We start from the raw sequence: 12,616 nt of genomic DNA, 5'->3' as shown, positions 1-12,616 counted from the left end.
CAGACTACTTGACCATTTTTGTTTTTCTTGGTTTTTCCAGCATTTTTTGAAACAAAACTTTAAACATGTCAGTGTGACAATATTTGATCTATTATACTAACCCCTCAAATACTTAATTTCTGAAAATTACAGCAAAAGCCAATGATGTACATTCCCTTTAATCCCTTTTTTAAAAACAGTCATTTTTAATATTTAAGAATAAATCGGCATTCAAGACCCTGCCAAAACATTTCAGACACCATAATGTAAATTACAATGTTTAAGGTAATATACAATGTTTTTGCTTTTGCTGTAATTGTCAGAAATGGATGGATTTGGGGGTCAGTGTTGTTTAGCAAATATTGTTACACTGACCTGAGTGTGCGTCGTGTCAATGCTTGCGTGCACCCATTCACGGATTCGCAGAATAAAAAATGAACTACAAACCGAAATTTCCAAAAATGTATCTTAAGACGCATCTTTGGCAATGACCTTCTTTTGTTGTTTTCTTCAAAATGACAGCTTGCCAGAAAGACTAATTTCACAGGGAGTTTAGTGCCATTACTATCTTTAAACCAAGTTTGCTTTCCAACAATTATTTTGTCATTTACTTTTTTGGATAATACTCCTCGTGGCAGCTCTCAAATTATGCACGAAGGTGGCTTTCTCCAAAAGTGTGGCATATGACAAACAATAAAACCGCACAACAAACAGTTTTACCAACTCACATTTTTCGAAATTTTTGAATAAAAAAAAAATATCGGATATAAGGTTGATGATAAAATATTTGAATATTCGTTATACTCAGCTCCACCCTATTTAGTTCAATGGGTCGCAAAGGTGCATTATCAGGGTTCACATTTAAAAACAAAATAATCATTTTCACGGGCGAGAGGGTATAATCTCTGTGGATAACTAGGACAGGAAAAACGCTACATAGATCTGGATATTCAGAGGGAAGTGCAAAATGTCCCAAGAGTTTTGACTTGTGTCGGTGCCCGAGTAGGGTTCTCCATGACACATTACGTCCAATTTCCCAAGATTTGCTACGAGGCTAGTACATGTAGCATTACAGCAACGAGGTCTTGCGGATGCCTTTTGGATACGTCTGATGCAAATGGGTTTGTGAGAAGATGATTGCGAGACATGATTTGGTGAAGCATGACTGCAAAATTGACGTGACTTTGCATTGGCCTTATATTCATGACTGATATGAAATTGAGGCTAAAGATTAAAGGTACACAGGATCAATTTGTTTATTGCACATTTTTGTTTTATTCATTTGAAGCAACAAAATTGCTCAAAATCTGTACTAGGGTACATAGCAACTAGTTGTACATGTAACCTGTTGAAGGTTTAGCTCAGTTGATACTATACAATTGTGAACAGGAGGGTAAAAAAGTGTGCCAGCAGGAATTCACGTTCCATGGTTGTTTATCTTCCAAATAATAGGCATGATTTCAGGCAGAACAACGGTGTTGGGGCAAGCCCAATCTTCACTTTTGAGCAAGTTTTTCTCATTTATTTGGTACATGTAGGTCAATTTCTGGGCAATTAAGTGTAGGCCCTACCTATGTTCCTATTAAAGTACCTTTAAACAATACTTAATGAACGATGTGCAGTAGATTTTACCACTGATGATTCTGTTCTTTTGAATTACGAAATTCAATTTTTTTTTTCTTTTGATGTAACAATTTGACTCTAACTCACAGAGGTCAAAGCACTTAGCACAAGTGCACTCAATGACACCCTCCCCCAAGTAAAAAGAAATTACCGATGACCATCTCTCCCACACTCTGTGTCAGTAAGTGTGAAGACATCTATAGGATATCCTATTCCAATTTGCAATGCTTGGAAAGGAGGGCATAAAATTCCCCAAGTGTCACAAATGACCACTTCCATTTTTTCTTTCTAGTGAGAATTGTAATTTTCAAAAATGGGTCATTCCAAATGGGTCATTCCATTGTGTGTCAATGGTAACCGACCTACCTATTTGCAGCCAATTTGCCGACCTCTAACTTTTTATTGCCACATTTACCCAGAAGGTTAAAGTGAATTATATTTTGTAACAAAAAGTCTTCCCTATGGAAGACGTGTTATTGGTTAATTTAATCATTAAAGGGACACTGCGTCCTGGAACTGCCCAATTGGCTACAAAACACGCGTTGAACGATATGATGTTGATCGGAAAGAACATTTAAAAGTAGGATATAAACATCCACAAAACGATCCTTTAAAAAGTGGGCATTTTTGTGTTATTCCTGTATTATGCATGCGAGAACGACTTTCGGGGTCCACTTTTGCGACCCCAAAAAGTTGAGCTGTTTGGGTGATAGTTGTGATTTCATCTGTGAAGTGTTTGCCTTTTGCGGACATGTAAGAAACCACATTTTGTGCATTGATGAACTGCTGTTCCTGAATGCGGTGCTGTATACGTGTCTATTACAATATACACACACACACGACGTGTATATCGTACACTGAACGACAGGAAAAACGTATTCGTACCGCGACATGTCCGATGTAAACAACCGGCGTTTTTTTCCTTTTCTCGGGAACGGTAAGACATTAGGTTGGTTTCCTTTCAACCAGATGTTTGAAATAGGATAAGTAAACAATCCAAAACATGAAATTTTTGGGGATTTCAGGACCTAGTGCCCCTGTAAAAGACAGACAATCAAACACAAGAAAAGTTACAAAATAAAATCATTTTCCTATTCTACCTACCTGGATAATTTTAGGGAGTTACCATAAACACACAATTTATGTTTTTCGGCCTACAATAGAAAATGCAAACAGAAGTCGCCAGCTATCCCAGCATGCAATGCGTGGACTTAGGCTGAGACGTCACTGACTCTATCACACGTGAACCAAGCGACGGCAGGGCACCAATGAAAAACAGATTGCATGTGTGGCACCTGCTTCCTATGTTTTTGTGCACAAATATTTTGGGAAAAATTAGATCGGGCAGGATAATGATCCACAGGTTGGCCAACTAGGTTTCTTCTCTGCACCAAAACAAGTTTGGCACTAAGTGAATCCAAATTTGAGTACAAATAAAGTACAAGGAGTCAAAGTAGACATGTGAAGGTAGATTTTGTACAAAGTGCCTTAATAACTCTCCAGCAAATTCGGACACCATATGGGAAACTGCATACACATGTTTCTGACTGATTCTGGAGGTGTGCCAACCCAATGTAAAAGACCATCAGTTTAGGAGTACTGTACCCATCCCATCCCAGCAAACCTTGCTGTTGGGGTTTGATGGGTTGAGTTCTGTTAGGGTTCAGATGGTAGAAAATACAGTGCGCTTGTATATTTAAAATTTATGATATTAATTTCGCAAAATGCCTCTAAAACAAAGCAAGATAGAGAAACAATGAAAATCCAAAAAAACAAAGAAAGACACAACAAACAAAAATGTAAAGAAAACCAACAACACCGAAGTAACAAGAAAATGAGATAGAATACAAAGAAAACAGATAAACAAAGCAATGCATAGAAACAAAGAAATACAAAGAAACAAAGAAATACAAAGAAACAAAGAAATACAAAGAAACAAAAAACCCAAAAGCAAAGAAATACAAAGGAACAAAGAAAAACAAAAAGAAAAGAAATACAAAGAAAAAAAATACAAAGAAACAAAGAAAAAACAGAGAAACAAAGAAATACAAAGAAACAAAGAAATACAACGAAACAAAGAAATACAAAGAAACAAAGAAATAGAACGAAACAAAGAAAAACAAAGAAACAAAGAAATACAACGAAACAAAGAAATACAAAGAAACAAAGAAATACAAAGAAACAAAGAAATACAAAAAGCAAAGAAATACAAAGAACCAAAAAATACCAAAAAGCAAAGAAACAAAGAAAAACCAAAGAAACAAGTAAATACAAAGAAACAATGAAAAACAGAAAAACAAAGAAACAAAGAAAAACAAGGGAGAAACAAAAAAATACAAAGAAACAAAGAAATACAATGAAAAAGATAAATACACCCAAAAATAAATACAAAGTAACAATTTAAAAAAGAGGGAAAACCAGAGAAACCAAGAAAAACAGAGAAACAGGTACAAAACAGGGTAACCAAAACAAACCAACAACACCACAGTGACAAGAAAGACAGAGAATCAAAGAAAAATGAAAAATGAAGAAGAAAAAGCAGAAACCAAATAAAAATAGAAAAAAAGTAACAAAGACAAGAGAGGCATTTTGCTGAGCAAGGAAAACGTTTTAGACCCGAGCCTTCACCAACATCTCTAAGATAATATGACACCATCTGCCAAGCACTTTCCCCCAGCAAGTTTGCCCGTAGCGGCGACAGCGGTTTCCTGTCCCCATTTGGGACTGGTTTCTGGCAGAGGAACAAGCAAGAGGCCCCTGGCCCTGGAGACAATTTCCCCCTCCCCAGATGGCCAGGAAGGCCCCAGTTTCCCTGACGTGCCAATCCACAGGTGAGACTTTTGGCTAATTTGGTTTCGACTACGTGTTGGTTCGAGTAACCTCCCCGGCCTGGTGAGGTGATGAGACCAACTCGGGAGAAAATCCAGGGATGTAAAAAGCAGCAATTTTACCCCCCCCCCCCCAAAAAAAAAAAAAAAATTGGGGGAAAACTATCAGATTCTTTTTGTCCGTTGGATTTTGATAGATATCTGTACAGGTATATATAAAGCACTAATTGCAAAATTGATGCCAACTTATGAGTCTTCTACATGTAAAGATTTACTCAAACAGTAAAACAAGTGCAAGTTCACAATGAGCTCTGGCCGTCTTGCACGAAAGTCTTGCATGAAATCTACCGATATTATCCCTGCCAGAGCTTTAAAATACGACGCCCAAAAATGCAACGCCGATGGCACATATGGAACACCATACTTTAGATTTATACCTAGATAGCAATTTGAGATAAATACCACTTGAGTATAACATTACCACACATATTTTGCCTCCATTTACAAACTTGTTATAAACATCTTTACGAATTGTTACAAACAATTTTTGTGAAGTATTTAATTCATTTTGTTTGCTTTTTTTGAAAATTAAAATTTGATAGTTTATTTTATGAGAAACTTAGGGGGCTTATATTGGTCAATTTTCTGGGACAGATATATGCACACAAAAAACGTGCATGCGCATCGATTGAAATAAAATCGGTGTTCTGAAAACCATCAGCAAGAGTGTATTTTATGATGATGGCATGGCATTCCATCAATTAGTCACACATGCACATCGATCGAAACAAAATCTGTGTTCTGAAAACCGTCAGCAAGAGTATATTTTATGAGGACGGCATTTGGTCAATTAGTCACTTATTTTTGATCAATTATTTTTAGTCAATTTTTGCGGAGGGACAGACAGACTGACAGACCGACCGACCACCAAGTGAAATGTAGAAGCTCCTGCCAGAGCTTAAAAAATTTGAAGTGTAATGCGATGTATCATTTTTGTGACCGGTTCTCCACTGGGTTCTGCTAAGCGCATAAATTTGCTATAAGCGGCAATTTCTGATATAAGTGGCCCCAGGAAATTGGAACTGTGGACGGCAGCCAAATCATCATTCAACCATGCACAGACACTCTTGTTTTACCATACTTCTGAGGACAATGCATTGTGTTTCCCTTTGTCCCTGTAATATACACACTCTCCCATAGACTAAGCACACAAGCCTACTACAGAGGACAGTTTTGAACAAAAGACCCAACTGGATCCCGAGGACTGAAAGGATCTGTTGTTCTCCTTTTGTGTGTCTGTCTGCATGAATTATGTAGAACACGTACTCAAGTACTGGTTCTCACTTCAGAATTCCATGCTAATATATGACCCACTCCAGGAAATGTGATATAAGTCGTAAAAAATAAAATTCCAGTTATATGCACGACTGGAAAGCCCACAATGTAAGCTTTCATTTGGTATATGACACAGCTGTATAGCCCTTCTCGTTGTGGAGATATGACAAATTTGCATATTAATTAGTTCCATGGAGTTCAAATTACACAACTGAGAAAACAGGCTTTGAAATAGCTGGCTCTGTTGTAGATTTGGGCATGATAAGCTCACTTTTAATATCTTCGCAAACAAAATATTCCTGTTTTACTATCACTTTTAAACTTTGGATATTGATTCTACAATGATTATTTTCAATGATTTTGGGGGGAAAAGAGACTTTTTGAAACCAGATTACTATATTTTGGCTTATTTGCATATTGAATAAAATTATAGTTTTTGGATGTAAAATAAAGAGAACAATGCACACAAAATAAGGTTATTTTTTCCCCTTTTTTCATCGAAATCAACTTTTCTGTGAATGAATCCTTAAACCTTAGGTATCAAAGATGTCATTTAAGACAAAAAACGAAAATCAAATTTTGATGAAAAATTTCACCCTCTCAACGTTCAGCAGGCCATTACACGTAAAGGCACAGCGCGACTTATATCACCTTTTCCTGGAACGGGTCACATATATTCCATGGGTAAGCAAGGAAATTGGGCTTTTGCGCATGGGTAAATCCCGTAAATAACGATTCTGTGCTTACTGCATTAAGCACAGAATTTTTTTTGCTAACGCTGTTAGCACAGCATAGAGATTGTACCTTTAAAGGGAATGTACATCATTGGCTTTTGCTGTAATTTTCAAAAATGGAGTATTTGAGGGGTTAGTATAATATATCAAATATTGTTACACTGACATGTTTGAAGTTTTATGTTCGAAAATGCTGGAAAAACCAAGAAAAACAAAATTGTTCAAGTAGTCTGGTTCCCTGACTCCACTAAAGATGAAATGAATCAATTTATAGTTGCCAAAAAATTGTAAGGTAAGGGAACCAGTCTAGCTGGCCTGCACCCGTTCATGAACATGTAACCAATACCAAACAAAATTTGGACTGAAAAAAGGTAAATTTGGAGCAGTGGTTGAAATATAGTTAGGTTTTTCCAATGGTGGTCGGCCGACCACCGTTGGAAATGTATACAAAAATACCATTTTCTTGAAAATTACTTCAAACCAGGTGCCATAATTTTACAGGATGCTTTAGACTGTCATTTACCAACATCCTAGTACGGAATTTCTTAAAAACTTGGTAGTTTTATTTTTCGATGTTTGCAAATGTTGTATATTCCCTTTAAGCTCGGGAAATTCTGTGGTTAGCAGCTAGAGCCATGAAATTGGGCCCCTGAGGCTTTTGGGGATCATTGAAGAAATGAGAAACGATCCCAGAAACGATGCCCCTGAAAGTCTAATCATATACATGTGTTTCTGGTTTCCACTGCACAGCCGAGGAGTTTCAGAACGGAGGATCCGGGAAAAGGTTCCTGGCTTAAATGTCATGGGAGTTTAGGATTTCTGGAAAAACTCCAGAAATACATGTACCACAATTATATGTAATTCTCTGAGGGACGTGTGTTGAAAGTCGGCAAAAACTAGACCTAATTCCAAAGACAAATTCATGGAAAGTAATGTGTCGGATCCAATTACTAGTAACATGCAGTTTGATCCCCATTCAATCAAACTAGTCATTTCTAGTACTGTAGGCAGAGTTGTATGACTTGTGACTTGGACTCGAGTCAGACTCGAGTCCAATTTTCTGTGACTCTGATTCAGATTTTCCATGACTTGGACTCGGACTCAGACTCAGACGCGACCCTGCGGACTTGGACTTGGATTTAGCCTGCTTGACTTGGGACTCGACCAAATTTCCCACGAATCACTTATTTTTGCAACAATATAATCACAAATTATTTGGAAGACGATCCTTTCCTGAGCAAGCGACACAGTCAGTGCAGGGCAGAAGAAATGCATCTAGGTACTGTACATACACAGCGCGTGCGGCTCAAAATTTCTTTCCAAAATGTAGTACTTAAAGCTGACTCGTGACTCAAACTTGACCTTTGTGACTTGTGACTCGGACTCGAATCGACCTGCATAACTCGGTACTCGGACTCGGAAGAGGTGACTTGCACTCGGACTTAATGTCTGGTATTCCAAACTCGAATACAAGTCTGACTGTAGGCAATGGAAAGGTTTAATTATACGGTGAAAATGAAACTTAAATTCCCAACAGGGGGATGATATTGTCAATAAACAAAAAAGGTTTGAAATCAACAGTATGACAGATAATGCTGTTGTGTTACTTTCACAGCAACGTCATACAATTTTCTCCCATTCAAAAGATCTGATTTCAGTCCGAAGTCTGAAATATCTTGTACATGGATATATTCACATCTAACCAAAGACATCAAGGTTACTCAACCAAAATTGCATACAGAGGAAAAAGAGTTAATTTATTCTCTGTTTTCCTTTTGCAGTTGTAGGTGTGTGCGTTATCAAAGCACTTGACGGGCGGGCCCGGATGCTTGGGGGACATCCGTGTCTTATCCAAACAGCGGCCAGAAAAAGACTTGGGTGAAGACCAAGAGCGTATAATTACGTACACGCACAGTATAAAAACAAGTGCAAGGATAACTTAAAGTCAAGGTACTCAGTAAGAGATTTCCCTTGATTCAAGAAATCAAGTCAATTTTAACTTTTGACATGAAGATGTTTCTATTCCCCCTGGATGGGATGCCAGTCCATCGCAGGTTACTCTCCAGCTAAAGCTGGTGCCCATATTTTGTACACATGGGGAGTGAGGCAAGTGGGGGTGAAGTGGCTTGCCCAAGAGTGCAACACATGGCCGGCAGCTGGATTCGAACCCCTGACCCTCTGATCATGAGTCACAAACCTTAACTACAAGCCCACACACATAAAGAAATCCCCTTGCTTCACTTTAAATGTATCTATAAAATGTTGTGCAGTGACTTCTGCATGGGCCTTATTCACAAGTCGGCCATATTGAACTGAAAGTTAGGTAAAATCTTAGTTTTGGAAATTGCGAAGAGAAATGAAAGCAAGTTAATTTATAATAAATTCCAGTCTGCTTCAATGAATAATTTAAAATTTGTAATTAAACATTCACTAATGTTCAAAGCCATATTTAACAAAAAATAAGGCTGCATTGTGCCTGCATTAATAGTCTGGCGCCATCCCATTCAACAGTTAACAAATAATGGAATACATTCAGGGAACTCCACAAAAATGGCCAACTCGTGAATAAGGTCAATGCCAGTTCTGAACAAATCTTGTTAAAGGTTACATATAAATATGCAATATTTGCTTTTGCTGTAATTTTTTAGAAACTGATGGATTTGGGAGTTGGTATTTTATAGCAAATATTGTTACACTGACCTGTTTAAAGTTTTTGTGTTCCCTGACCCTACCTCAGACGAAACGGAGCAATTTATAATCATTGGGGGAATTGTCAGGCCAGGGAACCAGACTAGCTTATTTGTATTCCATTTTTTCACAACTTTGCTAACTGCTTAGAATTATACATGTGTGTAATTGGTCTTTGTTTTTAATTGTTTTTTTTTCCTGTTATTATTCGTCTGTTTTGTGTAATGGCATGCCTGATACAAGCTATGCTTTTAAGGTTTTGCCACCTCTAGTGGCCTTTATATGTTTAAGTACTTATATTACTTTTTCATTTCTGTCATGAAGAGGAAATAAATGTGATTTTGATTGACAGCTGGCTTGCACCCATTCTCGGATGTGTAACTGATTGCAAACAAAATGTGGACTATTTAGCTAAATTTGATAAATTTGGGTCAGTACTTAAAGAAAAAAATATTTCCAACAACTGTTGGCCGACCATCGTTGGAAAATGATACAAAAATTCCACTTTTCTTGAAAATGACAGCACACCAGGTGCCATGGTTTCACAGGATGCTTGAGGCTATCGGTATTATTCACTTTCAGTCAATTTCGCAACAATTTGGTACATTTTTGCTATTTGATGCTTGCAAGTGTTGTATCATCACCTTTAACACCCGACATGTGCTAAGGCTCCCAAGGGAGATATCTGTGTTTTGAAACTTCATTTACTCAGAGAGGAGACATCCACTTCCCCTGTTTTTTTTCTGTCCCTAGATTGCCTAAAATAAACATCTGACAGCTTCAGGGGCCAATTTTCATGAAACCGCTTATAGCACAGAAACATTTTAAGATTGTAACATTTTAACTTGGAAAAAGAAACTGTGTTTTCGTAACTCGCGCCGAGACAAATTGATTCTGTTTTTACTCCAGACATGGAGACAAACGATCCAATACCAGGGTGAGAAAGCAGATGGTGGTGGGAGCTTACTGCTCGACACCCTGGGACAAGGTTGGCATTCCCCATGCTAGTTTGGAGTTTCATCCCCAAAAATAGCTCCCTCTTCTAAATTTAATTTTTTTTCTTGCAATACAGGGTGGTGCAAAAAGAAGGAAACCCACTTTTGACAGGAATTTTAACCTACTTACTTAAATTATTTGAACTCTTTTGTAATATAGTGAAGTATACCTCTTCAACCATTAGTTGTGAAAAAAATCTTTTCAAAAATCGCAAGAATAGTATTATTATGCTACAAATTTGAAAACAAGTCACCAACATCACCGTTGTCCATGTGTAAGTCTAGAGTAGTGTTTTTCTTTTTCTTCAAATCAAGCTCCGGAGCTCAGTCAAGCGGATGGAATAAAGCCGTCCGTGGACAAAACAGGTTTGGCACATGATATTTTTAAACTACCATATCTCAGAGACAAAATATGCATTTGCAATCGTTTTTTTCCAATGATCAGTCAGTTGACCAACTTTTGGAATAAAGAGTGCTGAAAGTCTGTCCATGGTTTAACACTGTTCCTCAAAAAAAGTGTTAATATCCACTGAGCTGAAACTTCAACAGGTTACGTTACCAACTTTCTTCTTTGGATTTTGAGTGGTGTTATTATTGGAAATGAACAAAATGCATGAAAAGCAAACGATCCCATGTGCTTTTAATGTGGGATTCACCTGTTTGTACCGCCAAAATTGCGTCGCTACCAGCAACCTAATTCACTAAGAAATACGGCTTATTCCAGGGAAGACACAACATTTGCAAACATCAAAAAACAAAATGATCAAATTATCAGGAAATACCTTACTGAATTGTTAGGGATTGACAGTCTAAAGCATCCTGTAAAATCGTGGCTCCTGGTGTGCTGACATGTTCAAGAAAAACTGTATTTTTCCAACGCTGGTCGGCCGACCAGCGTTGGAAAACACTGGCTTTTTCAAAAACTGTTCCTATTTTGTCATATTTAGTTATTCCGCATTTTCTTTGCAATAGATTACACACCTGTGAAGGGGTACAAACCTGCTAGACTGATTCTTTGACCTTACAATTCCCCAAAGTCTTTACGTTTCTCCGTTTCATCTTAAGTGGGGTCGGGGAACCAGACTACAAGAAAATGATTGGTTTTCTTGGTTTTTCCAGCATCTACAAGCCCAAAACGTGAAACAAGTCAGTTAAACAATATTTGCTATAACATACTAATCCTCCAAATATTTCTGAAAATTGCAGCAAAAGCAAATGTTGTACATTCCCTTTAAAAGTGTTTGGTACTCACGTATGGGATGTCTCTCATCTCATTCAGTATGGGTTCCAGCATGATGCTGAGGGTGACTACTGGGTCCGTACGCCGACGATTGTTGGACTGGTTGGGTCGCTACCAATAAATAAAAACAACAGATGAATAACACAGTCACATGTGCATTGTATTGGATATCTTTCATACATGTTTTGATGTCTTGATTTTAATTGTGGGACTACCATCATGTATTTTACATTAATTTTTAATGTGGGACTACCATCATGGATTGATAAGTCAGGCCCAGAGTGAGCCTGTTTCATCTTATTGTGCATTTAATGTTTTAATTTAATGTTTTGATGTCTTGATTTTTATACATTTTTTTTTTTTTTATTGTAAATTAATCAATTTATCCATCCGTCTCTGGCGCTTGCACTGTTGGATGTTGTATGAAAATAAATACAAAAATTATAAATACATTTGTACACAACCTGTTGAAATATAAGGGTTCAACTTGATATCTTGCACCTAAGGGTTCACTTTCACAGAAGACATGTTCAGCCATGTGGTTGCGAAGGGTGATTTCTAAAGGTTACGTAACACTTTATTTTGAATGAAACATGTACACACACATGTTCACGTTGGCGGGCGAAATCTTTGGAAATTAATTTATCCAGTTTGGAAGATCGTATCTTCATGCAACTTTCAGTGTTTATTTCCCTTATAATGATCCAAGTATGTGCTAAAAGTCGTTGTGATATGTTAATTTTACTTTTCGTTGAAAATGGAAAAAATAGGCCTCGCTACGTGCAATTTTGAAAATTGTAACACTGGCTTGCGCAATATCTATCAATCTTTTCAAACCTCACGAATATTAATGAGGTTCTTATCCATTAAGGTGTGCAGTAAACAATGGCATAAAAACCTCCTTCATGAGTTGTTAATTAACAAATATCACCCTTTTTTTGCCGGCTTCCATTGGTCGATACCGAGACCCACGCCATGTCACGCCGAGTGACGCTACACATCGCATGACACTTTGGCCGGTAACCTACTTTTTGCTAAGCAAACATTTCTGGCGCTTAGCAGTGCCATGACATTGGCCAGGGCTCAATTTTCATGTCTCTACTAACCGTGGAAATCTGAGCGTGTGATTACCAGTTGGTGGCTGTACTCCCAGCACAAGCACAGATATTCTGCATTATACAATGCCTGAATAAA

At 37.5% G+C, this 12,616-nt stretch overlaps 1 protein-coding gene across 1 annotated transcript in view; it reads right to left on the bottom strand.

Moving 5' to 3' along the window:
- LOC119733773 (transcription initiation factor TFIID subunit 1-like) overlaps window positions 1-12,616 on the bottom strand; it is a 79,192-nt gene that overhangs the window by 11,734 nt on the left and 54,842 nt on the right. The window contains exon 28 of the mRNA XM_038207139.1: window positions 11,435-11,533. Coding sequence (XP_038063067.1) covers window positions 11,435-11,533 — 99 coding nt within the window. The remainder of the gene's footprint in view (window positions 1-11,434; window positions 11,534-12,616) is intronic.

The sequence above is a fragment of the Patiria miniata genome, unplaced genomic scaffold, assembly GCF_015706575.1.
Source record: "Patiria miniata isolate m_02_andy unplaced genomic scaffold, ASM1570657v1 HiC_scaffold_26, whole genome shotgun sequence".
NCBI lineage: Eukaryota > Metazoa > Echinodermata > Asteroidea > Valvatida > Asterinidae > Patiria > Patiria miniata.
The sequence above is the reverse complement of the archived record's forward strand: the minus strand, read 5'-3'. Positions and strand labels throughout refer to the sequence as shown.